Genomic DNA, 25,649 nt, shown 5'->3' on the forward strand with positions numbered 1-25,649 from the left:
CCAGAATATATCCCTGTCATTAAGTGACATAAGAATATACTACACCATTTTGTGTAAGAGGTCTGAATATCTGCTGATCTTGGTATATGAGGGGTGTCTGGAACCAAATCCCTGTGGTTATTGAGAAATGGCTATATATTTACCCATGTGTGTTTGCACTATACACACACACACACACACACATATATATATGTATATATATACATACCACATAACACAGAAAACAAAACACATACAAAAGAACAGTGAATAGAATCTTATATACTAATATTATAGACATCTTTTCATGTCAGTAGATATAGATCTTTGTTCTTTTTATTGGTGCCTTAATGCTTCCATGATATTAATGTACCGCTAAATTTACAAATTTTTCAATATAAAGAAATATTGAATAAATTAAGCTATATTTATAAAATGTTATAAGTTTTGAGGTGTTCAGAAAATCAAAATAGCTAACTAAATTTGATTATGTCATATATTAATAATGCTAACAGCCAATGCTTATATTTGCCATGTGCCAGATTCTGTGTATCTTACAGATACTAAGTAGTGTTGCTGTCCTTCCAGTTTTGAGTTAGCCCCACAGCAACTCCATGGATAGGTTTCCATCAGAGTGGTCATGTTAATTCTCTGATATAACCAGCTGCTAACATGGTGAGACTGGGATGTGAACCCAGGCAGCCTGACTTCAAAGTTCAGACTCTAAGCCTCAGGTCTAAACTGCTTGTCTAGGTATCCCTTATAGAAAATGCCTTGGGTACTACTAATTTTTTTGTTTGTTTGTTTTGGAATTTTATTTTCATTTTGTTTTGTAACATAAGATATTGATTAGAAAGTTTCCTGTTTCGTGGATTTTTATAGCAATTTAAAAGTATGCATATAACTTGTAAGTCAAATGAAAAGAATAATTCGTTTGGGAAGCATGAGCAGAAAAGGCTTTATTTTGAAGGTAATGAACTTGAGGCTTCAGGCCCTGCCCTTGTGTGAGCCTCTTCCAAGACCCTGACCTAATTTTGGATTTGTAATTTTGCATTCTTCTCCTTAGAAATACCTCCAAATTGTTTTTGAGACCCTACAAAACTTGGAACTGTCTCTGAGTATGGCATTATCAAACCCTTAGCTAGGGTTTGATAATTAAAAAAGATGTCAATCTCAAAATATGTCTGCTGATTGGTGGAACACAGGATAGGCTACCTGTTAGTGGGCAGTAAGGCACCAACAGAGGAGATTCTAGGGAAACTGAAACCTTCCTTCCACGTCACTTTGGAAAAAGAGAGTAGGCTAACCATCCACACTGGCCTGCTTTTGAGTCAGAGTTGTTGTGAGACACCAGCTAGCTGTTTCAGGGACTATAACTTAATGTCTGCAACATCTCTTGAAGATGTAAATTCTTTAGTCATGGAATGTTATCCCTCTGTGGGTGCACCTTGTAATTTATTCCCAATAGCTGGAAAGCTCCTGAGAATAAGGACCTGGTCATGTATTTCTTTTTGTTTTTCTATATTACCTGGTAAACTGCTTACCTCGTGATAGGCATTGGTGATATTTTTGAGATATAGAAGTAATATGAATGGGGTATAAACTTTTAGAAAAAAACAAAGTAACCCCTAATCTCATCCACCTAATGGAAATATTAACAGTTCTGTATATTCTTTTTTTTTTTTTGTATATTCTATAGTAATAACTTTTGACTATTATGCTAGTCATAGCGTTTATACTTCGTCTCCTGAGTAATTACCTTTGGGTTAATAGGCTGCCAGAAGACTGTCACGGGGGTGATCCGCTAACTGAGACAGGCAGGTGCCACGATGTTTTACAGGTCAGACCTACGAAGCTTCTCTGAAAGCACACTCTTTCAGAGGAGAGAAGGAAATCAGCCTCTCCCCTCAGCTCATCTTCAATACATAATCTAGATTGAAATGTAAATAGGGAGCTAAGAATATCAGAACTCTCGGAAAGTGGCAAAGACTCCTGATAGAGTGTAGCTGCATCTGTCTGTCTCTACCCAGCTGCCCAGGCTCCAGCAACAGGTGAATTGGAGCAGCTGGGGTTTGTTGCACCTCCTGGTTCTCAGACGCTTCTAGATGCTGTGGCCCTGAACCTCTAAGTTAGGTAAAGCTGCACAGGAAAGGTCAGTCAAGGAAAGGATAAGAGCCAGAGTGGTTGGATGAAGACAGAAGCCATAATATCAACCTTCGTTGAAGTTCCCTTGCAAGCTGCCAAAGGGGAAATGTTCTCCACTTCTGAGAACCCAGCCAGGAGCTGCGCTGTGCTCTCGGGGTGGCCCCCACATCTTCCCTTCATAACCTAGAATCCCCTCCTTGCAGCAGCTAAAAGGTAAGGGAGAGTCCACAGAAGTGGTAGAATTTACAAGTGGAATTTAAAAACAGTCAGTTCACCTCAACATGCAGAGAGCTTGAAAGTCGTCCCTCACATCCAAAAAGCAAGAGAAAAGCTGAACAAAGTCAAGGTCAGTGACGTTTAGACCTGCGGAGAATCAAGGGCCGAGAACACAGCACCGGTGTAAAAGCTGGCCAGGCGTGTGAGTCCAGCGGTCACTGTGCAGGTCAGCTTCCCTGGAGCACACGCTGCAGGAGGCAGAGTACTGAGGCGGGAATTCGGGCCAATGCTGGAGGCTGAGTGTGCACTAGTTGGCATGTGGGAAACTCCATGAGGCTCTCGGAATTAGGAGGCCCCCATTTTCCTGAGCTGTACCCCCAGGAACCTCAGCAGGTTCTCATCAGTGAAAATCTGAGAAAAATCCCCCGAGGCTTTGGGGCAGTGGGAGAGGAAAGGTAGCCATTTGGAAAAGGCCCAGCATCCCAGCTCCCGAAGTGCGGGTGTCCTGCCTGAAGGGGAGAACTGTCAGCACAGCCTTTTCCTTTTCTGCCTGGTGCAAGGCAGCGAGACTCCTCTAACCCTCTCTCACCTTCCCATCTGCCCTAAGTGGGGAGAAGAAAAAACAGACTAAGGGACACAGGCCTACCAGCAGACTTCCGTATCCAGCAAAATTACCCTTCAAAACAGCAAGGAGAAATAAAGGCTTTCTTAGACTTTCTTGGGGGAATTTGCCACCAGTAGACCTGCCTTGTAAGAAATATTCAAAGAAGTTCTCTAAGAAAGGGAAAATGATACAGGTCAGAAGCTGGGATCTGCACGAAGGAAGGAAGAGACTTGGAGGAAGAAGAAGTGAAGGTAAAATAGAATCTCTTGGGCCGGCGCCGCAGCTCACTAGGCTAATCCTCCGCCTTGCGGCGCCGGCACATCGGGTTCTAGTCCCGGTCGGGGCACCGATCCTGTCCCAGCTGCCCCTCTTCCAGGCCAGCTCTCTGCTGTGGCCAGGGAGTGCAGTGGAGGATGGCCCAAGTGCTTGGGCCCTGCACCCCATGGGAGACCAGGAGAAGCACCTGGCTCCTGCCATCGGAACAGCGTGGTGCACCGGCCACAGCGCGCCGGCCGCGGCGGCCATTGGAGGGTGAACCAACGGCAAAAAGGAAGACCTTTCTCTCTGTCTCCCTCTACTGTCCACTCTGCCTGTCAAAAAATAAAAAAATAAAATAAATAAATAAATAAAAAGAAAGAAAAAAAATAGAATCTCTTGTTTTTCTTATTGTGAGTTGGCCTAACAGCGGTTTGTTCAGAGTCTTAGTGGCTGCAGTGTCTTTGGGGATGACAGCTTCTAGACAATAAAAAAGAAAAGGAAATGTAGAGAAGGAAAACCCAAAAGGAAGAACTTGGCCCCAGGTTTTGTCAAAAGAATGTGTTGGACAGGTTGGAAAATTTTAAAAATGGAGCATCCAGGGAAGATGGTATGTCAGGACACAGTTAAATGAAGTGTGCTTCATGAGGCCATCAATGGCAATGGCCCATTGTGCCAGGACAGGACATTTACAGGACTTCCTGATATTTTTATTTCTTCTATGTTTGATTGTTTTTAAAAGTCAGCAGACAAACGTTTGCTGCGTACTCACTTCTGTATTGTGGTGGTGAATATGTGAGGTGAGCTGCAATGGGAACAAATCAGAATAGACCTGTGGAGAGGAGAGCACTCATGTTCAGTGGGTGGTCTGTGTTGGCCTGGTTTCCCAAAGTGTTATGTTTAATCACTATTAATGTAATTTTTCATAATTTGACTATTTTGTATTAACATTAAAGTACCTTTTTATGATTAAATGTTAGTATATTCTAACAATGCTAATGATCTATATTTATATATTATATCATCTAATTTCTTTCTTAATCCTTTTGTGAATAAGCAAGGTAAGTTAACATAATAATTGCACATATTGATGGGATACAGTGTGATATTTCAATATAGTGAAACAGTATATAGGATCAGATGATTAGCCATTTTAATTTGTAATTTTGTAGTTTATAAGAGTTTAAGAAAATATGGGTTAGAGGTGGGCTTTGGCCTAGCAGTTGGAATCCCAGGTTAGAATGTGTGGGTTTAATACCCAGGTGCCGGCCAGCGCCACAGCTCACTTGGCTAACCCTCCACCTATGGCGCCAGCACCCCAGGTTCTAGTCCCAGTTGGGGCACCGGATTCTGTCTCGGTTGCTCCTATTACAGTCCAGCTCTCTGCTGTGGCCCGGGAATACAGTGGAGGATGGTCCAAGTGCTTGGGCCCTGCACCCGCATGGGAGACCAGGAGGAAGCAGCTGGCTCCTGGCTTCAGATCAGCGCAGCGCGCCAGCCATGGTGACCATTTGGGGGGTGAACCAACGGCAAAAAGGAAGACCTTTCTCTCTGTCTCTGTATCTCTCTCACTGTCTAACTCTGCCTGTCAAAAAAATTTTAAAAATATAAATAAATAAATAAATAAATAAATAATACCCAAGTGCCACCCCCAGACTCTAGCTTCCTGCTAATGTGGACCCTGGGAGGTAGCAGTGATGGCTCAAGGGGTGGTATTCTTGCCCTCCAGGTGGCAGACCTGGGTTGACTTTCCAGCTCCCAGATTCTCCCATGGCCTGGTCCCACCCTTGGAGGGCATTTGGAGAGTTGAAGCACTGAATAGAAGCTCACTGTCTCCCTCTATCTCTCTCAAATAAACTAATTTAACAAAACCCATTTATAAAAACATTTTCATTAACCTTTTGAGAATATATGAAATGTGACTATAATTTGAACTTTTTTTTTAAGATTTATTTATTTTACTTGAAAGAGTTACAGAGAGGCAGAGGGAAACAGAGAAAAAGAGAGAGAGAGAGAGAGAGTTGTCTTCCATCCGCTGGTTCACTCTCCAAATGGCCGCAACAGCTGGAACTACACCAATCCGAAGCTAGGAGCCAGGAGTTCCCTCTGGGTCTCCCACTTGGGTGCAGGGGCCCAAGAGCTTGGGCCATCTTCTGCTTTCCCAGGCCATAGCAGAGAGCTGGATCGGAAGTGGCACAGCTGGGACTTGAACTGGCACCCACATAGGATGCTGGCACTGCAGGCAGCGGCTTTAACCGCTATACCACAGTGCTGGCCCCTATAATTTGAATTTTTTAAAAAAGATTTATTTGAAAGACAGAGTTACAGAGAGAGATGGAGATATATTCCATCCCACTGGTTCACTCCCTAAATGGCTGCAGCAACCAGGGCTGAACCAGGCAGAAGTCAGGAGCTTAGAACTCCATCTGGGTCTCCAACATGAGTGGAAGGTGTCCCAAGTCCTTTGGCCATCTTCTGTTTCTTTACCAGGAGCGTTAACAGAGAGCTGGATTGAAAATGGAGTAGCCAGGACTCCAACCAACTCTCATAGGGGATGCCAGTGTTACAGGCAGCGGGTTAACCTGCTGTACCACAATGCCAGCCGCTATAATTTGAAATCTTTATGTATCTCTATATATCACTCATTTTCTCGACAATTTCTTATTTCTGTGATAACCCCTACTGTGAGTCTCTTTATTTTTTCTCTTTTTTTGTTTTCTAGTCATTTCATATGCATACTATCTTACAAATGGACATTGTCATTGAGTTTTCACAAGACTATAGGTCTGTTTCTAACTCCATAATCTCTATTTTGAGGTAAACACATGAGCATCCGATCTTACTTAAAAATAAAATGGAGGGAGCCTGGTGACTGTGGCCAGTGGTTTGATTTAATGAATCTGGTGTTTATCACCCTTAGTAAAGGATATTCGCATGTGTTTGCTTTTCAACAGGCATGTAGAAGTCCAGGTGTTTGGTGATCACCATGGCAACGCTGTGTACTTATTCGAAAGAGACTGCAGCGTGCAGAGGCGCCATCAGAAGATCATTGAGGAGGCCCCAGCGGTAAGCGCCTTGTAAAGAAATGTGTAGGCTTCCCTGCATTGGAGACCTCATCCACTCTCACTTTCACATCAGAAATCTTGGATGTTAGTGTCTCACTCTCCAGAGTCCTGCTGGACGGCTGCTTCCCAGCCTCACTGTCCTGTTCCGATGGGGCTGGACACCACAGGGCCACGTTCCTTCTGGACAGACTCTGGGAAAATCTGCCCTGACTCAAGTAGCTGAGAGTGAGCAGCCATAGAGAGACCTTCCGATGCACATTTTAAATTGTGATTATCTAGTATTCTAGGCATGCATGGAATGGTCTGGTTAATTGAATGTATTTTGTATAAAGAAGAGTCTTATGTTTTAACTGCTGTTTCAGATGTTCCTAAAAATATATTAGTCCTCTTCCTGCCTACAGGTTATACAGTAAAAATGAGGATAGCTCTCGTCTGGTGACGTTGGCCCCCCAGTAGTAATTGTTTTCATCTCTCTGAACCTTCCTCATCCTTGTTTGGTTGTTATTTGGGTTAAGGCCTCCTACTGGGACTGCCTATTTTCAGATTCAAATTTTTGGAGCTTGCTACTGCTGTGGGTTCTTGTCCAAGGTTATATACATGTTTTGTTGATATGTATTTCCAAAATGCCACAGATCTGAGAATTCTGGCTAATCACTTTGTTTCTCTTTTAATGTATTCACATTTTAATTTCTGTTGCAGAGTATATAATACTGTTTGAAGTAAATGTTGATAATTTCAGTAAACCCTTATTTAAATAGAGATTGCTTCAATATATTATCTGTAGAGCACTCTTTTAAAATGTTAAAAACTTCACTTTTTGACTTTTTTTTTTTTTTTTTTTTTTTTAGACAGGCAGAGTGGACAGTGAGAGAGAGAGACAGAAAGGTCTTCCTTTGCCGTTGGTTCACCCTCCAATGGCCGCCGCGGCTGGCGCGCTGCGGCCGGCGCACCGCGCTGATCTGATGGCAGGAGCCAGGTGCTTCTCCTGGTCTCTCCCATGGGGTGCAGGGCCCAAGGACTTGGGCCATCCTCCACTGCACTCCCTGGCCACAGCAGAGAGCTGGCCTGGAAGAGGGGCAACCGGGACTAGAACCTGGTGTGCCGGCGCCGCAAGGCGGAGGATTAGCCTGTTGAGCCATGGTGCCGGCGACATGTTTCTTTTAATCAAACTTTCTGATTAACTTGGAATCTTAAGGCTTCCCATTATTCCAAGATAGTGATTGGATCAGCTTGCTATATCATCCTGAAAGAAAATGGGAAAACAGAACATTTTCATATCGATTCATGTAATTGTAAATGGGAATACAGTTATGACAGTAGTTATATAGGTACAAGGGACAAGGATTTGTAATTATGCTAAGTAGTATCTGTGATTCATGGAAATGATTAGCAGAATGATTAAACTGTGATATATTGACAATTAAACTGGAGTAAGACAATGTGCCTTGGTGAAGTGGATAATGTTAGCTTTTTATCTTTGTCTTTTTAATGTAATATTTAGTACATGGAAATATCATATTGTATGTTAATGAAAATTTCCAGTTAGGCAAGCTTCAAGTGGAGATTTATTTTAAATATTTTCTTCATAGCCTGGAATTAAACCTGAAGTAAGAAAAAAGCTCGGAGAAGCTGCTGTCAGAGCTGCTAAAGCTGTGAACTACGTTGGAGCAGGTGTGGTTTGTTATAACTTACTTCTAACAAAGACATAAAACAATATTTATGTTTCGAAAGGCAAGAGAAAAATAAATTTTGAGTTTGACCATTATCATGGGAAGAAAAACAATATTTTAAATTTTTATTTATTTATTTGAATGGCATGAAGACTGAGATCATCCACCTGCTGGTCCACTCCCCAGACCCCTATAGGAGTGAGGACTTGGGCTGGCATTTGTGGTGCAGAGGGTTAAACCACTGCCTTTGACATCAGCATCTCATATGCTTTTGTTTGAGTCCTGGCTGCTCCACTTCCAACTCAGCTCCCTGCTAATGGCCTGGGAAGCAGCAGGAGATGGTCCAAATGCTTGGGCCGCTGCACCCATGTGGGAGACCTAGATGAAGCTACTGGCTCCTGGATGTTGCAGTCATTTGGGGACTCAATCAGTGGATGGACGATCTGTTTCTCCCTCTCTCTATAACTTTGTTTTTCAAATTAAAAAAAAAATTAATGTTTTAAAAAAGAGTAAGGGCCATTATCAGGGGGCTGGATCAGAAGTAGGAGCAACCAGGATTTGAACTGGTACTCAAATGGGATGCTGGCATCATAGGCAGCAACTTAACCTAACTGCTGTGCCACAATGCCAACCCCACATACATATTTGAAATAAAGAGTTCACCAAACAGTACTTGCTGTAATTACATATGATTAGTTTTTATATATTTTTATTCTATTTATAATAATATCACTGAATTGATTTTTTCACTTTTTAAACATTAATAAATTTTAATTTTTTTAGAGCAATTTTTATATTCGTAGCAAAACTGAGCAGAAAGTACAGAGTTCCTATGTAATTCCTCCCCACACTCGCCACATGCCACACACACACACACACACACACTCCAGCATTATCAACATCCGTGCATCAGAATAGTTCATTTGTTACAATAGATGAGCCTATGCCAACACACCATTATAATCCAAATTCAAAGTTTGCATCAGGGTTCACTCTTAGTGTTGTACAGCCTATGGGATTTGTCAAACGTGTAATGGTATGTATCCACCACGATAGTATGATATGTAGCAGTTTCACTGCCCTAAATTTCCTCTGTACTCTGCCTATTCATCCCTCTGTATCCCCTAAACTCCAGCAACCACTAATCTTTATTTTTTTTCCTTTAAAGATTTATTTATATAATTGAAAGGCAGAGTTACAGAGAGGAAGAGAGAGAGAGAATCTTCTATCCACTGTTTTACTCCCAAATGGCTGCTAGGCCTGGAGCTGGGCTGATCTGAAGCCAGGAGCCAGAAGCTTTTTCTGGGTCTCCATGCAGGTGCAGGGGCCCAAGGACTTGAGCCATCTTCTACTGCTTTCTAAGCCATAGCAGAGACCTCGATAGGAAGTGGAGCAGCCGGACTTCCTACCGGCAGCCATATGGGATGCTGGCACTGCAGGCAGTGGCTTTACCTGCTAAGCCACAGCACCAACCCCAGCAACCACTTATGTTTTTACTAGCTCCGTAGTTTTGACTTTTCCAGAGTGTTGTGTAGTTGGAATCATATCGTGTCTAGCCTTCTCATATAGCCTTTTTTTTTTAAGTAATACAAACTTCATGTATTTCATATATACAAATTTAGGAGCATAGAGATTCTTCCAACCCTCTCTCCCTCCCTCTTCCATTCCCATTCTTATTTTTTTACAAAGACCTAGTTTCAGTTAACTTTATGCACATAAGATGAACCCTACAGTAAGTAGAGCGTTCAAAAAATAGTATGAAGAAAAAACAAAGAAAAACAAAAAAACATTGTTCCTCAACAGTCAAGACAAGGGCTGTTCAGAATCCTCACATCTCAAAATGTCAATATCACTCCTATAGATTACCTTTTAGATACTCTAGTAGTTACTACAGATCAGGGAAAACACATGGTATTTGTCAGACAGCCTTCTTACCCTTAGTAATATGCATTGATGTTTTCTCCCAGTCTTTTCATGGATTGAGAGCTCATTTCTTTGTGACAATGAATAATATTCCATTTTCCAGATGTATCAGAATTTATCCCTTTATCTACTAACAAACATCTTAATTGTTACTTAATTTTGACAATTATAAATAAAGATGCTATAAACTTTCATGTACAGGTTTTTCTTTGGATATAATTTTTCAATTCATGTGTGTAAATTCCAAGGAACGTGATTGCTGGATCATATGATAGAAGTATTTTTAGTTTTGGAAGAGACTACCAAACTGTCTTCCAAAATGGTTATACCATTTTATATTCCAACCAACAGTGAATGAGGGTTTCTGTTAACTCCAGCATTTGCTATCATCTATGTTTTGGATTTTGATCATTTTCTATCATTTTTGTTTTAATTTGTACTTTTATTTGATGTTGAATATCTCTTCATCTACTTTTTTCCATCTGCATATCTTCTTTGATAATGTGCTTGTTCATGACTTTTGCCCATTTTTAAATCTAATTGTTTATTTCTTATTGTCAAGTTCTGAACAACAGTCTTTTACCAGATGTGCCTTTTGGAAACACTGCCTCTCACTCTGAGACCTGTTTTCTCATTCTCTTGATACTGCTGTCACAGAGCAGTTTTTTTTTTTTTTATTTCAATGGGGCCCAACTAATTAATTCTTTCCTTCATGGATTGTGCCATACAGTTTATCTAGATATTCTCCTTTGTTATCTTCTAGTTTTGCATACATTTAGGTGTATTATCCATTTTGAGTTAATTTTATGAAAGGGTGTAAAGTTAGTGTGTAGATTTTTTTTTTTGCCTATGGATGTTTGCTCCATTGTTTAGCCTTCATTGCTTTGTCAAAGATCAGCTGAGTTTAGGGCAGACATTTAGCCTAGCAGTTACATCAGTGGTTAAATTAACCCCATCCTATGTCAGGGTACCTGGTTCACTACCCAACTCTGGCTCGTGGCACCAAATTTCCGCTAATGCAGTCCCTGGAAGTAGCAGTGATAACTCAGGCATTTGAGTTCCTGCCACTCATATGGGAAGCCTGGATTGAGTTCCCAGCTCCCAGCTTCTGCCAAGTCAGTCCCAGCCATTGACTGTATTTGGGGAATAAACTAGCAGATGGGAGTTCTGTCTGTCTAGTCTCGAATTTTTAAAAAGCATTAGTTAAATATATTGATATAGGTCTATTTCTGTGCACTGTATTCTGTTTAATTAATCTTTTGTCTATTCTTTCAGCAATACCAAACTGTTTTGATTATGGTGGCTTTTAGTAAGTTTTGAAGTAGGGTCATATCATTCCTCCAACTTTGTTCTTTTCCTTTATTCTTAAGTTGGCTACTTTGGGTCTTTTGATTTTCTCTATAAACTTTAGAAGCAATTTGTTGGTATCCACAAAATAGTATGCTGGTATTTTGATTGGACTCCATTGAATTCATAGATCAAGTTGGGAGAACTGATGTCTTGACAATATTGAGTCTTCTTGTCCATCACCATGTAATATTTCTCTGTTTTTAGTTCCACTAATTCATTCATTAGAATTTTATAGTGGTCCTCCTAAAGACCATGTACATATTTTATCAGATTTACAGTTAATATTTTGGTGCTAACGTAAATAGATATTTTGTGTTTTTAATTTCAAATGCCACTTGTTCATTTCTGGTATTGGGAAAAAATTGACTTTTTAAAAAATTATTTATTTCAGAATTATAGAGAGAAAGAGACACAGAGAGAGGGATCTTCCATCTGCTGGTTCACTCCCCAGATGGCCCCAATGACCTGGGGTTGGCCCAGCCCAGCCAGGAGCCAGGAGCTTCTTCCAGGTCTCCCACATGGGTGGTAGGAGCCAAGGCACTTGGGCCATCTTTCACTGCTTTTTCCCATATCATCAACAAGGAGTTGGATTGGAAGTGGAACAGCTGGAATACAAAACAGTGACTATATGGGATGCTAGCATTGTAGGTGGTACCTTTACCCACTATGCCACAATGCTAGCCCCTCAAAATTATCTTTTATGTATTAATCTTATATTCTGAAATGTTGCTATAATTTTCATTTGTACCAGGAGGATTTTTTAAATAAGTTCATTTGGATTTTCTACATAGATAATCAAGTGGTCTGAGAACATAGGCAGTTTTATTTCTTCTTTCCTACTCTATATTCATTTTTATTTCCTTTTCTTAACTTGTTGTATGTAGTATGAGATTGGAAAGGAGTGGTGAGAGGGAATGTCTTGTTTTATTCCTAATCTTGGTGAGAAAGCCTCTAGTTTCTCACCATTAAGTATGATATTAACTGTAGAGTTTTTGTAGATTTCTTTATCATGTTGAGGAAATTTCCCTCTGTTTTTGGTTTATTGAGAGCTTTTATTGTGGATAAATGTTGTGTTCTGTCGAATGCTCTTTTGCATCTATTGAAATGATCAAATATTTTTCTTCCTTAGCCTATGATATGATGGAGTATATTAATTGATTTTTAAATATTGAACTTGCCTTATACCTGAGGTAAATTCCACTTCATCATGGTGTACATTCATTTTAAATGTTGTTGGGTTCAACTTGCTAATATTTATTTATTTAAAGATTTATTTATTTATTTGACAGAATTACACAGATAGAGGAGAGGCAGAGAGAGAGAGAGGTCTTCCATCCGATGGTTCACTCCCCAGTTGGCTACAATGGCTGGAGCTGTGCCAATCCAAAGGCAGGAGCCAGGAGCCAGGAGCTTCTTCCAGGTCTCCCACGCAGGTGCAGGGGTCCAAGGACTTGGGCCATCTTCCACTGCTATCCCAGGCCATAGCAGGGAGCTGGATGGGAAGTGGAGCAGCCAGGTCTCGAACTGGCACCCATATGGGATGCCGGTGCTTCAGGCCAGGGCGTTAAACCACTGTGCTACAATGCCCACCCCATCAACTTGCTAATATTTATTATTGTGTTGGGGATTGTTACATCTGTCAGTGTTCCTGAGACATACTGATCTATGGTTTTCTTGTAATGTCTTTGTCTGGTTTGGGTATTAGAATGATGCTCGCTTTAGAGAATGAGTTAAAAAGTATTTTGTTTGATTCTGTCTTTTGAAAGAAATTGTAGGGGTTTGGTGCTGTGGTGTAGTGTGTAAAGCCGCTGCCTGCAGTGCCAGCATCCCATATGGGTGCTAGTTCGAGACCTGGCTGCTCCACTTCCAATCCAGCTCTCTGTTATGGCCTGGGAAAGCAATAGAAGATGGCCCAAGTCTTGGGCCCCTGCACCCACATGGGAGACCCAGAAGAAGCCCTTGGCTCCTGGCTTCAGATCAGCACAGCTCTGGCTGTTGCAGCCATCTGAGGAGTGAACCAGCAGATGGGAGACCTCGCTCTCTGTCTCTTTGTCTCCCTCTCTCCTTCTCTCTGTCTTTGCCTCTCTGTAACTCTGCCTTCTGAATAAATAAATCTTTTAAAAAGAAAAAAAAAAAGAAATTGTAGGTAATTTGTGTAGTTTTTGACTTAAATTATTTTTTTAAGATTTTTTTTTGTTGTTTATTTATTTGAGAGGTAGAATTACAGACAGAGAGGGACAGAGAGAAAGGTCTTCCATCTACTGGTTCACTCCCCAAATGTCCACAATGGCCGGAGCTGGCCTGATCTGAAGCCAGGAGCTTCTTTCGGATTTCCCATATAGGTGCAGGGACTTGGGCCATCTTCTACTGCTTTCCCAGGCCATAACAGAGAGCTGGATCAGAAGAGGAGCAGCTGGGATACGAACCAGCAGCTGTATGGGATGCCAGCGCTGCAAGCGGAGGCTTAGCCCACTACGCCACAGTGCCAGCCTTGACTTAAATGTTTTTTTAGGGAAGACATTTTAAGGAAAACACCTCAGGATCTGGTGCTTTCTATTTTGGAAGGTATCAATTATTGATTTTGTTTCTTCTTTTTAAATAGATAATAGCTGCTTCAGTTGTCCATTTGGCAGGTTGTATCTTTCAAGGAATTGATTGACTTACTCTAGTTATCAAATCTGTGGGCATGGAATTGACCGTAATATTCATTTATTGTCCTAATTTAAACATTTTTTAAATTTATTTGACAGGTAGAGTTATAGACAGTGAGAGAGAGAGACAGAGAGAAAGGTCTTCCTTTGCCGTTGGTTCACTCTCCAATGGCCGCCGCGGCCGGCGCATCGCACTGATCCAAAGGCAGGAGCCAGGTGCTTCTCCTGGTCTCCCATGCGGGTGCAGGGCCCAAGCACTTGGGCCATCCTCCACTGCCCTCCCGGGCCATAGCAGAGAGCTAGACTGGAAGAGGAGCAACCGGGACTAGAACCTGGTGCCCATATGGGATGCTGGTGCCACAGGTGTTGGATTAACCAAGTGAGCCACGGCACCGGCTCCCTAATTCAAAATATTTTAAAATTTCTCTTGAAATGTCTTCTTTGACGGACCCATGTGTTATTTAGAAGTGTTTTTCTTTAATATTTAAATATTTGGGGATTTTCCAGTTACCTTTCTTTCTTTCTTTCTTTTTTTTTAAGGGTTTATTTAGAAAATCAGAGTTAGAGAGCGGGAGAGACAGAGAGAGAGAGAGAGAGAGAGAGAGAGAGATCTATTCTCTGGTTCATTCCCCAGAGAGAGAGATAGATCTATTCTCTGGTTCATTCCCCAGTTGGCCACAATGGCCAGCACAGGAGTGGCATGGGCCCAGATTCTTAGGCCATCTTCTGCTGCTTTTGCCAGGCCTTTAGCATGGAGCTGGATCAGAAGTGGAGCAGCTGGGGCAGGAATAGGTGCCTGTATGGGATGCCAGCACTGCAGATGGTAGCTTGACCTGCTATGATACAATGCTGCCACCTTCCAGTTAACTTTATATTACTGATTTCTAATTTAATTCCATTGTATTCTGGGAGCATACACGGTATGATTTCTGTAGTCTCCAGCCATCACAGTGGATTCATCAAGAATACATGGATTTCAATTTTTTTGGTACCAGAATATCTTTTAACTTCATTTTCCACAAACCTTTTGAAGTACCCTATTTCTCCTTGCAGTTCTCATTTTTGCATGAATATTTTGACCCTGTGTTGTTAGGTATATAGATGTTAAGGGTTGTTGCATCTTCTTGGAGGATTAACTCCATTATCACTATGTAATGCCCCTCTCTATCCCTGATAACTTTCCTTGCTCTGAAGTCTTCTATGTCTGAAATTAAACTAGCTACTTTATTTTAGTGTTAGCATGGTATATCTTTCTCTGGCCATTTACTTTAAACCTATATGCCTTTATTTTAATAAGGTAAGTTTTGTTGTTGTTGTTGTTGTTTTGTTTTGTTTTTTAACGTGTATGAGATCTTCCCTCTACTGACTCACTCCCCTCAATGCTTAGAATGGCCAGGGCTTGGCCAGGCCAAAGTCAGGAGCCTGGGACCCTATCTGGTTTTCCCACATGAGTGGCAAGGGCCCAAGTCCTGAGCTATCCTCAGCTGCCTCCAGGATGAATTAGCAGGAAGCTGCATCAGAAGGATGGAGTAGTTGGGACTCGAACCAAGCACTCCAGTGTGGGATGTGGGTGTCCCAAGCAGCAGCTCAACTGCTCTGCCACACTGTCTGCCTCAATTAAGTGGTTTCCTGTTAACATAAGAATATGTTTTTTTTTTTTTTAAAGATTTTACTTATTTATTTGGAAGTCAGAGTTACACACAGAGAGAAGGAGAGGCAGAGAGAGAGACAGAGACAGAGAAAGGTCTTCCATCCGCTGGTTCACTCCACAAATGGTCACAACAGTCGGAGCTGCACTGATCCAAAGCCAGGAGCCAGGAGCCTCTTCCGAGTCTCCCACGTGGGTGCAGGGGCCCAAGGACTTGGGCCATCTTCTACTGCTTTCCCAGGCCATAGCCGAGAGCTGGATTGGAAGTGGAACAGCTGGACACAGTGCCGGTATGGGATGCTGGCACTGCAGGCGGCGGCTTTACCCACTACGCCACAGCACTGGCCCCAGAATATGGTCTTTTTTTTTTTTTTTTAATCTATTCTGCCCATCTCTTGTCTTTTAATTTGTATATTTAGAACATTGGCATTTATGGTGATAGTTGATATAGTTCAATTAATATCTACTGTATTTGTTGGTTTTCTATCTGTTGCCCTACCCTTTGTTCCTATTTTTGTCTTCCACACATTTACTGCCTTTTGTGATTTTAACTGAGCATCTGATTCTATTTTCTCTTTTTTCTTCCCATACCAATTATGTTTCTTTTTTTCATCTTCTCAGTGATGGCCTAGAGTTTATAAGAGTGCATTCAAATCTTCTTTCAGATAACAGTAGCACAATTACCTTATAATGACAAAATATTCCTCATTCCTCTTGCTTATCCCTTCTGTCATTTCTTTCACACATTTTATTTATATATAATCAGATACAGTCATGAGTTACTTAACAATGAGAGAATGTTCTAAGAAATGCGTCATTAGGAAATTTCATCATTGTGTGAACATCATAAAGGATATTTACAAAAACTAGAACAGCGATGGTGGTGCTCTGCTATTTTGAACAGATCATTATCTGTTAGATCATTTAAGAATAAGAAAGACAAAAGATTTCATCTTCATTTTTTTCATATTCAGTGCTCTTCCTTTCCTTATGTAGATCCAAAGGTCTAACCTATATAATCTTCCTTCTCTCTGGAGAGCTTTGAATACTTCTTGCAAGGTAGGCCTGCTGACAACTGGTTCTCTCAATTTTTATTCACCCTTCCTTGTTTTAAAAAATTTTATTTATTTATTTGAAGGTGGAGGGACGGAGAGAAAGAGAGAGGAGAGAGAAGAGAGGAGAAAGAGAGAGAGAGAAAGAAACCTTTATTCTACTGGTTCACTCCTCAAATGCTCACAGCAGCTGGGGCTGGGCTAGGCTGAAGCCAAGTGCCAGCAACTCCACCTGGGTCCCCCACACAGGTGGCAGGGACCCAAGTGCAGGAGCAGGAAGCTGGATCAGACGTGGAAGTGAGACTCCGTCCCAGAACCACAGCAGGGGATGCCTGCACCACAGTGCCGGCCCCTGTCCTTTACTTTTGAAGGTTCAGTTTTCAGGGTACAGAATTCTAGGTCAGTGCTTTTTTCTCTCAATACTTTGAATATTTCACTGTACTCTCTTCCTGTTTATACCGTTTCTCAATGAAGGTACATGGCATTGTTACCTTTGATTGTCTACAGACAAGGTGGGTTTTTTCCCTCTTGCTTCCTTCAAGATTTTTCTTTAGCTTTGATTTTCTGAAACTTCGATGTAATATACTTCCATGTATTTTGGGTGGGGCAGGGGCATTTATCCTCTTTGGGATTCTCTTGAGTTTCCTGAATTTGTGATTTGATGTCTGACAATTTGGAGAAATTCTCAATCATTATGGCTCTGGTCCTTTCTTTTTTTCCCTTGCTACTTCCATTACATGCATGCTACACCTTTTATAGTTGTCCAGCAGTGCTTGGCTATTTTGCTCTGGTGTGTTATTGTTGTGAAGTCTTTTTTGTCTGCTTGTTGTTTGGGAAGTTTCCGTTGTCTAATCCTCAAACTCAGGGATCCTTTTCCCAGTGTGTCCAGCCTGCTACTGAGCCCATCCTAGCGTGCTACATTTCTGTGCCTGCTTTTCTCAACACTAGCATTTCCTCTCGAGTCTTAGAATTTCCATCTCTCTGCTTACATTATCCATCTGTTCTTGCATATTGGCTACTTTTTCCATTAGAACCCTTAGCATATTAATCGTGATTTGTTTTTCTTTTTTTTATAACATTCCTGGTCTGATAATGCTAGCATTCTTGCCATATCTGGCTCTGGTTCTGATCTCTGGTTCTTCAGTCTCCAAACTGATTTTTTGCCTTTTAATGTGCCTGGTGAACTGAATGTCACCAGTTTTTGTTTTTATTTTTAGTTTGTTCTCTACCTCTCAGGTGGGACAGAATGGCTGGAGGGGACTGGAGCTAGGTATTTCCCTTCTCCTGATCTAATAAAATGTCAGTAATTTAGGCTCAGGTGAAAACAGTTTCTTGGGGCTGGCATTGTGACACAGCAGGCTAAAGTCCCAGCCTGCAATGCCAGCATTCCATAAGCATGCCAGTTCTTGTCCCGGCGGCTCCACTTCTGATCCAGCTCCCTGCTAATGCACCTGAGAAAGCAGTAGATGGCCCACTCTGCACCCACATGGGAGACCCGAAGGAGGCTTCTGGCTCCTGGCTTCATATTGACTCACCTCCACTCCAGCCATTGCGACCATCTGGGGAGTGAACCAGCGAATGGAGGACCTCTCTCTCTCTGTGTCTCTACCTCTCTCTGTAACTCTTTCAAATAAATAAAATTAAAAACTGAGAAAAAAAAAAAAAAGAGTTTCTCTTGTGGACAGGCCTTGTTAAGATTAGAGAAGAAGGGGCTGGTGCTGTGGCATAGCAGGGAAAGCCGCCTCCCGCTACATGGGCACCAATTTGAGTCTAGCTCCCTGCTAATGCCCCTGGGAAAGCAGTGAAAGATGGCCCAAGTGCTTGGGCACCTACATCCACTTGGCTGAGCCAGAAGAAGCTCCTGCTCCTGGCCTTGGACCGGCCCTACTCTGGCTGTCGCTGCTATTTGGGGAGTAAACCACAGATAGAAGATCTCTCTCCCTCTCTTTCTTTTTCCCTCTCTGCCTTCCAAACAAATAAATAAATCTTAAAAAAGGAAAAGAACAAAGGAGGAGGCATTCAGTTAGCAGTTAAGATGCCTGGCTCCCATTCAGAGTACCTGGCTTCCATAACTGGTCTGGCTCTGGCTCTGGCTCCAACTTCCTACTAATGCAGACCCTGGGAGGCAGCTGTGATAGTGCTCTCTCTCTCTCTGTCTCTCTCCCTCCCTCATCTCTCTCACTGTATCTGTCTCTGCATCGCAAATAAATATTTAGGGAGATTGTTTTTAAGAAATGAATATAATATACTTGCATATTCTTTTTTATTTTATTTTCATGGATTTAAAAGGCAGAGAGAAAGGCTGGTTCATTCCCCAAATGCCCACAGTAGCTAGGACTGGGCCAGGCCGAGGCCAGGAGCTGGGAGCTCAGTCCAGTTCTCCCACAAGGGAGGCAAGGATGTCGCTGTTGAGCCGTCATCTGCTGCCTCCCAGGGCCTGCGTTTGCAGGAAGCTGGGATCCGGAGGCAGGAGGTGAAGCCAGGAACTCGGATGTGGAACTTGAGCATCTTAAGGATTCCTCTTCCCTCCCTCACCTGCTGGAAGCATGAGGGAAGTTTCCTCTGAGGTTCACTGCTGACAACAGAGGACTGGGTGGAGCTCCGAGAGGTAAAACTCAGAACAGCGTGGTGATCCTGTGTACCTGGATCCCCTTGGAGTAGGTAACTGTCAGTTGTTCTCACGGAGCCGCCAGCAGCAACTGGTCCATTACTAAAAGTTGCATCTTCAGTTTGTGGTGTCCATGTCTGCCTGCCTGCCTGCCTGCCTGTCTGATTTGGGGGGCAGCGATTTGCCCTGTAACCTGATTCCTCTGACAGGTGAAGATTGTTGGTTCTTCAGTTTGTTCCGGCTTTTACTTATTGTTAGGGTGGAGTGGCTTCTTCCAAACTCTTCACTTGCCAGATCAGAAACCCGAAGTCTTTGCTGAAATTGAATTTTATAATTTGCTAATGGGTTGTGACCAATGGTTTGAAAAGCATTTTTACATTCTGTGAAACTAACTTTAGTCTGAATGAAAAAAAAAACAAAAAACAAAAAAAACGCAAGCATTACATGACAAACTATATGATTTTATTTATATGAAATTCTAGTAATAAACTTAAAGTGATAGAAAACACATCAGTGGTTGCTTGGAGCCGAGGGACTGGGGGAAGGCCTAGCTGCAAGTGGGAGGAGGGGGCTTTTCTGGGGGATGGGACCATTGTGTTTTCATTGCAGTGTTGGTTCTGTGATCATATTCCATTGCCAGAATCAGCACACATACATTTAAAACAGTTACATTTTGTTGTCTAAAATGAAGCCTTAATAAAGTTAGGGGAAATTTTGTCAGACTTAATAGAATGCCAATAGATAAGATATTAATATAAGGTTTAATTGCTAAACAACTTTTCAGTGGGTCACTGGCTAAAGGATTTTCAGAGGAAACTCAGAGAGCCCACAAGCCAGAGAAAGAAAGTCTTTTCCTGCACAGAGTTAGCATGAGGTAGGATTATCAGGGTGTGAGACCCCTGGGGAGCTTGGCCCTCTGTGCAGTAACACGTGGTCCAGCCATGTGCTCATGGCGATGGTGGCCAAGACTGATGCTGGGTTTGGGCTTAGCCATTTGCTTAGATTCCAAATAAGTATTTCAATTGATACATTTCAGGCAACTCCCTGTGTCTGAGTCACAGTGTGAGATGTTTCCTTCCTGAAATGCAGAACATTTCCCCCTGATGAAGGCAGCAGTGAAACTTGCTGGGATGTGTTCTGGAAGGTTTGATTTGTTCCTGAATCGACCCTGTTGGAACATGACCGTCATGTTGTATCTTTCAGGAACGGTGGAGTTCATTATGGACTCAAAGCAGAATTTCTACTTCATGGAGATGAACACAAGGCTGCAAGTGGAACATCCTGTCACTGAGATGGTCACAGGAACTGATTTGGTGGAGTGGCAGCTTAGGGTGAGGGTTGTTTTTCTATTAGAGATCAGTTTGGAGAATAGGTTACCCTCTGGCCCCCTCAAAAAAAAAAAAAAAAATTTGAACAGAGTTCAATTTTGGTTGTGATGAGGACAGGAAAATGGGAGGTAAAAAAAAAATAGGGCTACATTTCATGCTGTGACTTTATGGGTACTTTAGGGACTCGGATCCCTAATCTGTCCTGTGTCCTCACTTTGCCTTGGGCATGGGGCAACCAGCAAGTTGCACGGCTGTCACTAAGGCATGCGCTTGACCACTTCCTCTCAAGCCTCATGGTCTGCCTAAGACTGTAGCATTCAGAGCCAGGCCATCATTAGATTCCAGAGGCAGAACAGATGAAATGAGCTAAAGCACAGCTGGTAATGAAAACCCAAAGAAAGGTCTAGACCAATGGAACGGTCCAGTAATGTTCTGATTTACAACGTGTGGCCAGCCCATGAGCAAGCCATTCAGAGTAAATGCCTAGAAACATTTAAACCATTTTGACAGTGCTAGGACACACCCACAGTATTTGACAAAAATATATGTCCATAGCTATTCTTTTACTAAGGCTAGTTTAGGAAGCATTGATATCAAACAGGGTTCCTTCAAATTTTAACTACAACTTAGTCTACATTTGTTCTCTTAATTGGAAACAATAGATTTTTACCATAGCCTTCCTTTTAAAAATATGATAAAAAAAAACTGAATAGTAATCAATACTCTTGATTATGTAGGATTTGGGGTTCTTTATGTATCCTGAATGTAAATTGGATTTTCTGTGCTGTGATGCTGAAGTCATGGTTATCTTGGTAATTTTGTCTTTGCAGAACTTCTGTGGACAATAATAGGATGTTCTTTTTGCTGCTTCCTTGGGGGTAATTGGTGGTTTTAATTGAGCCAAAAGATTCTTCTGGGCCTCTATAGCCTGGGGAGGTAATGAAAACCAGGCACATAGAGCTAATAAGTGTTAGTGAGTGTCAGGAAAAACTATAGTGGAAACTTCTGGAAAGAGTGCTGTGATTCTAGAGTTCAAGGAATCAAGGATATTTTTTCTGAAGCAATGAACCAAGAAAGTCTAGACCTTTGAAATCATGGAAGATCAAGGTTTCTAAGGATTAAGGAACAAGAAAACTTTTAGATATTAGGGAACCAGCAGATACTTCTGAAACTCCAATTATAAGAGCTGTTGAGGCTCTTCAGAGAGAGGAGCAGGCTTCCATCATCTGAGGAGGGATTCTAGAACTTACAGGGAAGCTACTGGACCTGGCTGATAGAGTTTAGGGCGCTTTGAAGTTTGGCTGCTTCCAAGCAGAGGTAAAACAAGGGGACTCACTGTGAGTCAGGAGTTCAGACTCTAGGGCCTGCCTCTGAAGTCAAAGGATGCTTAGAAAGTGGCTTTAATAGCGTGAGCATTCAGGGCTCAGGCTGCAGATCCAGGGAGTTAACTGTGTTCAGGGGAAGCTGATGAAGATGTCTAAGGCTAGTGGTTTCCAGAGACTCAACATCTGAGCTAAAGAGAACTCAAGTGACACAGACCCCTGTAGCACCTGAAGTCAAGGTTGGCGCCAGTGTTTCCTGGACCCAGGTGGACACCAATCTCAGAGGGGACAGGCAAAAACAAGCTGTGCATCTTGGGATGTGGATACATGGTCTTCCCTTTTCTTTTTTATATTACATAGAATTCTTTATTAAAGCCTTAAAGAGAACTTCATTAGAAGACATAAGAATGGAATGACAATAGCCAATACTTAGTGATTACTGTATGCCAGGTACTTTTCTCTGAAGCATGGGGAGCTGAAGAAACTTACTCAGGCCACAGAGCAGGTGCAGAGACAAAATCTGGACACAGGCCCTGTGGCTGCAGGTGTGTGGTTTGAAATCCCACACACAAAGGCCTTTGCTTCAGCTCCTTTCCTTGCATTCTCAACTGCCGTGGTTCCTAGCTTTCTTACTGACAGATTCAAGGCGACGAGTTTGCCTCTGTTTTGTGCTTTCATGTTACGTTTAGTGTCATGCTAAGTTACTTGTGGTCTCTTTCCTGCTTCTGTATTGCTTTCTCAGGTTGTTAGTTTCTCATTTTGGAGTGAAACCTGAAGAGGAGAGTAAAGAGAGAAGCTAATGGCATGTCTTTCAGTAATAGCCTTTTTCAAGTTATACAAGGGGACTTCAAAAAATGTGTGGAAAACTGGAAATTCATGTATAGTCATCTCATAAGCTGCATTTTTCATGAACATTTTGAAGATGCCTTGTATACATGCATTTCAATAAATTTTTGTGTTTTTAATTCCATTTTTTACAAACTTTTTGAAGTCCCCTTGTACTGGTTGAACATAGAAATTTATTGTATTAATATATAATAAAAAAGGAAAAATATATAATAGCCAAAAAGTAATAATTATCATAGTGATTAATAATAATGATTTTCCTGTTTATACTCATCACATTTAAATGTAATAAAATTTATTTTTTATTTTTATTTTTTATTAGTTTTTTAAATGTTTTAATATTTCTTTAAAAAAAATTTTTTTTTGACAGGCAGAGTTAGACAGTGAGAGAGATACAGAGACAGAGAGAAAGGTCTTCCTTTTTGCCGTTAGTTCACCCTCCAATGGCCACTGTGGCAGGCGCATCTCGCTGATCCGAAGCCAGGAGCCAGGTACTTCTCCTGGTCTCCCATGCGGGTGCAGGGCCCAAGGACTTGGGCCATCCTCCACTGCCTTCCCGGGCCATAGCAGAGAGCTGGCCTGGAAGAGGGGCAACCGGGACAGAATCCGGCGCCCCAACCGGGACTAGAACCTGGTGTGCCGGCACCCCAAGGCGAAGGATTAGCCTGTTAAGCCACGGCGCCGGCCCTCTTTTTAAATTTTTTAAAGATTTATTTATTTGAAAAAAATAAATAGAGAGGTAGAGACAAAGAGAGAGGTCTTCCATCCTCTGGTTCACTCCCCAGATGGCCTCAACTGCCGGAGCTGCGCTGATCCGAAGCCAGGAGCCAGGAGCTTCCTCCAGGTCTCCTACGTGGGTGCAGGGGCCCAAGGGCTTGGACCATCCTCTACTGCTTTCAGGCCATAGCAGAGAGCTGGATTGGAAGAGGAGCAGCCGGGACTAGAACCGGCGCCCATTTGGGATGCCAGCGCTTCAGGCCAGGGCTTTAACCTGCTGCGCCACAGTGCCGACCCCATAAATGTAATAAAATTTCAAAGCCATCTCATTCCCCTTGCTATCACACACCTGCTGATGACTTTTACAATGTAGATGACCAACACCAGCCACACTTTTTCATGGCAACATAGTCCTAAACACCAACTAAAACATTTCCTATTAAAGAAAGATTTGGGGCTGGTGCCGTGGCTCACTTGGTTAATCCTCCGCCTGCAGCACCGGCACCTCAGGTTCTAGTGCCGGTTGGGGCACCGGTTCTGTCCCGGTTACTCCTCTTCCAGTCTAGCTCTCTGCTGTGGCCTGGGAAGGTAGTGGAGGATGGCCCAAGTGCTTGGGCCCTGCACCCGCATGGGAGACCAGGAGAAGCACCTGGCTCCTGGATTCAGTTTGGGGCAGCACGCCAGCCATAGCGGCCATTTTGGGGGGTGAATCCACGGAAGGAAGACCTTTTTCTCTGTCTTTCTCTCTCTCACTGTCTAACTCTGCCTGTCAAAAAAAAAGAAAGAAAGAAAGAAAGAAAGATTTGGGGGACCAGCCCCATGGCATAGTGGCTAAAGCTGCTGCCTGAGGTGCCGGCATCCCATATGGGCACTGGTTCGAGTTCCAGCTGTTCTACTTCCAGTCCAATTCCCTGATCATGCACCTGAGAAAAGCAATGGAAGATGGCCCAAGTGCTTGGGTCCCTGTATCCACATGGGAGACCTGGAAGAAGCCCCTGGCTCCTGGCTTAAGATCGGCCCAACTTCAGCCATTGTAGCCATTTGGGGAGTGAACCAGTAGATGAAGGATCTCTTTTCTCTCTCTCTCTCTCTCTCTCTCTCTGTCTGCATTTCTTTCTCTGTAACTCTTTCAAATAAATAAATAAGTCTTAAAGAGAAAGATTGGGGAAATAAGTGCTAATATTTGAGTGCTCATATATATATATTTTAAAGATTTACTTTATTGATTTGAAAGGCAGAGTGACAGAAAGAGAGAGAGAGAGAGAGATCGTCTGTCTGCTAGTTCGCTTCCCAGATAGCTGAAATGGCCAGGGCTAGGCCAGGCCAAAGCCAAGAGCCTAGAACTCTGTCCAGGGTTCCTGCAGGGGTGGCAGAGGCCTAAGAACTCAAGCCATCTTCCACTGCTTTCCCAGGCACATGAGCAGGGAGCTGGATTGGAAGGGAGCAGCTGGGGACTCACCTGCACTCTGATATGGGATGCCAGTGTTGCAGGCTGTGGCTTAATCCGTTATGCCATGTGTGAGCTCCAAGTGTTCATATTTTAAATGAAAACTGATAATGTCCGTGAGACATAAATCTTGGTTTTGATTATGTTGAGCAATCACTGATTTTTGTGTTTATAATTTAGCTTTCAGTTTCTCTGCTGTCTCCATTTCAAACCTCCAGAAAGTCATTCTAATGAATCGATTGTTCCCAGGCTACATCCGTTTATTAATTTATTTCTGTTTTGCCCAATACCAAAGTGGGAGAATAAAATACTAGTTTTCTTTGGCTGCATTGTAAAGTCTAGATGTATATTTTACGTGGGAAAAAGGGAGAAACGTTGACTTCCCAAGCTTTGTAGTTGCTATGGGGCCAATTTTCATCAAAGGCGTTGTTCTTTTACTAGATTGCAGCAGGAGAGAAGATTCCCTTGAGCCAGGAAGACATAACCCTGCAGGGCCATGCCTTTGAAGCTAGGATATATGCAGAAGATCCTAACAATAACTTCATGCCGGGGGCTGGGCCCCTAGTACATCTCTCCACCCCTCCAGCAGACAGCTCCACCAGGATTGAAACTGGAGTGCGGCAAGGTAAGGTGACGAAGGTCTCGTCCTTGATGAATTTTTAGTTGAGTTGAATCCTTGAGTCTTACGGAAATGTCTGGCATGTTGTTATTTCTTTTTTTTTTTTTTTTTTTTTTTTTTTTTTTTTTTTTTACAGGCAGAGTGGACAGTGAGAGAGAGAGACAGAGAGAAAGGTCTTCCTTTTGCCGTTGGTTCACCCTCCAA

At 42.4% G+C, this 25,649-nt stretch overlaps 1 protein-coding gene across 1 annotated transcript in view; it reads left to right on the top strand.

Moving 5' to 3' along the window:
* Nucleotides 1-25,649, top strand: part of MCCC1 (methylcrotonyl-CoA carboxylase subunit 1) — a 76,467-nt gene that overhangs the window by 29,227 nt on the left and 21,591 nt on the right. Inside the window, exons 8-11 of the mRNA XM_062211322.1 lie at nucleotides 6,154-6,265; nucleotides 7,854-7,935; nucleotides 20,370-20,497; nucleotides 25,268-25,451. Of these exons, the coding sequence (XP_062067306.1) occupies nucleotides 6,154-6,265; nucleotides 7,854-7,935; nucleotides 20,370-20,497; nucleotides 25,268-25,451 (506 nt within the window). The remainder of the gene's footprint in view (nucleotides 1-6,153; nucleotides 6,266-7,853; nucleotides 7,936-20,369; nucleotides 20,498-25,267; nucleotides 25,452-25,649) is intronic.

The sequence above is a fragment of the Lepus europaeus genome, chromosome 2 (genome assembly GCF_033115175.1).
Source record: "Lepus europaeus isolate LE1 chromosome 2, mLepTim1.pri, whole genome shotgun sequence".
Classification (NCBI taxonomy): Eukaryota; Metazoa; Chordata; class Mammalia; order Lagomorpha; family Leporidae; genus Lepus; species Lepus europaeus.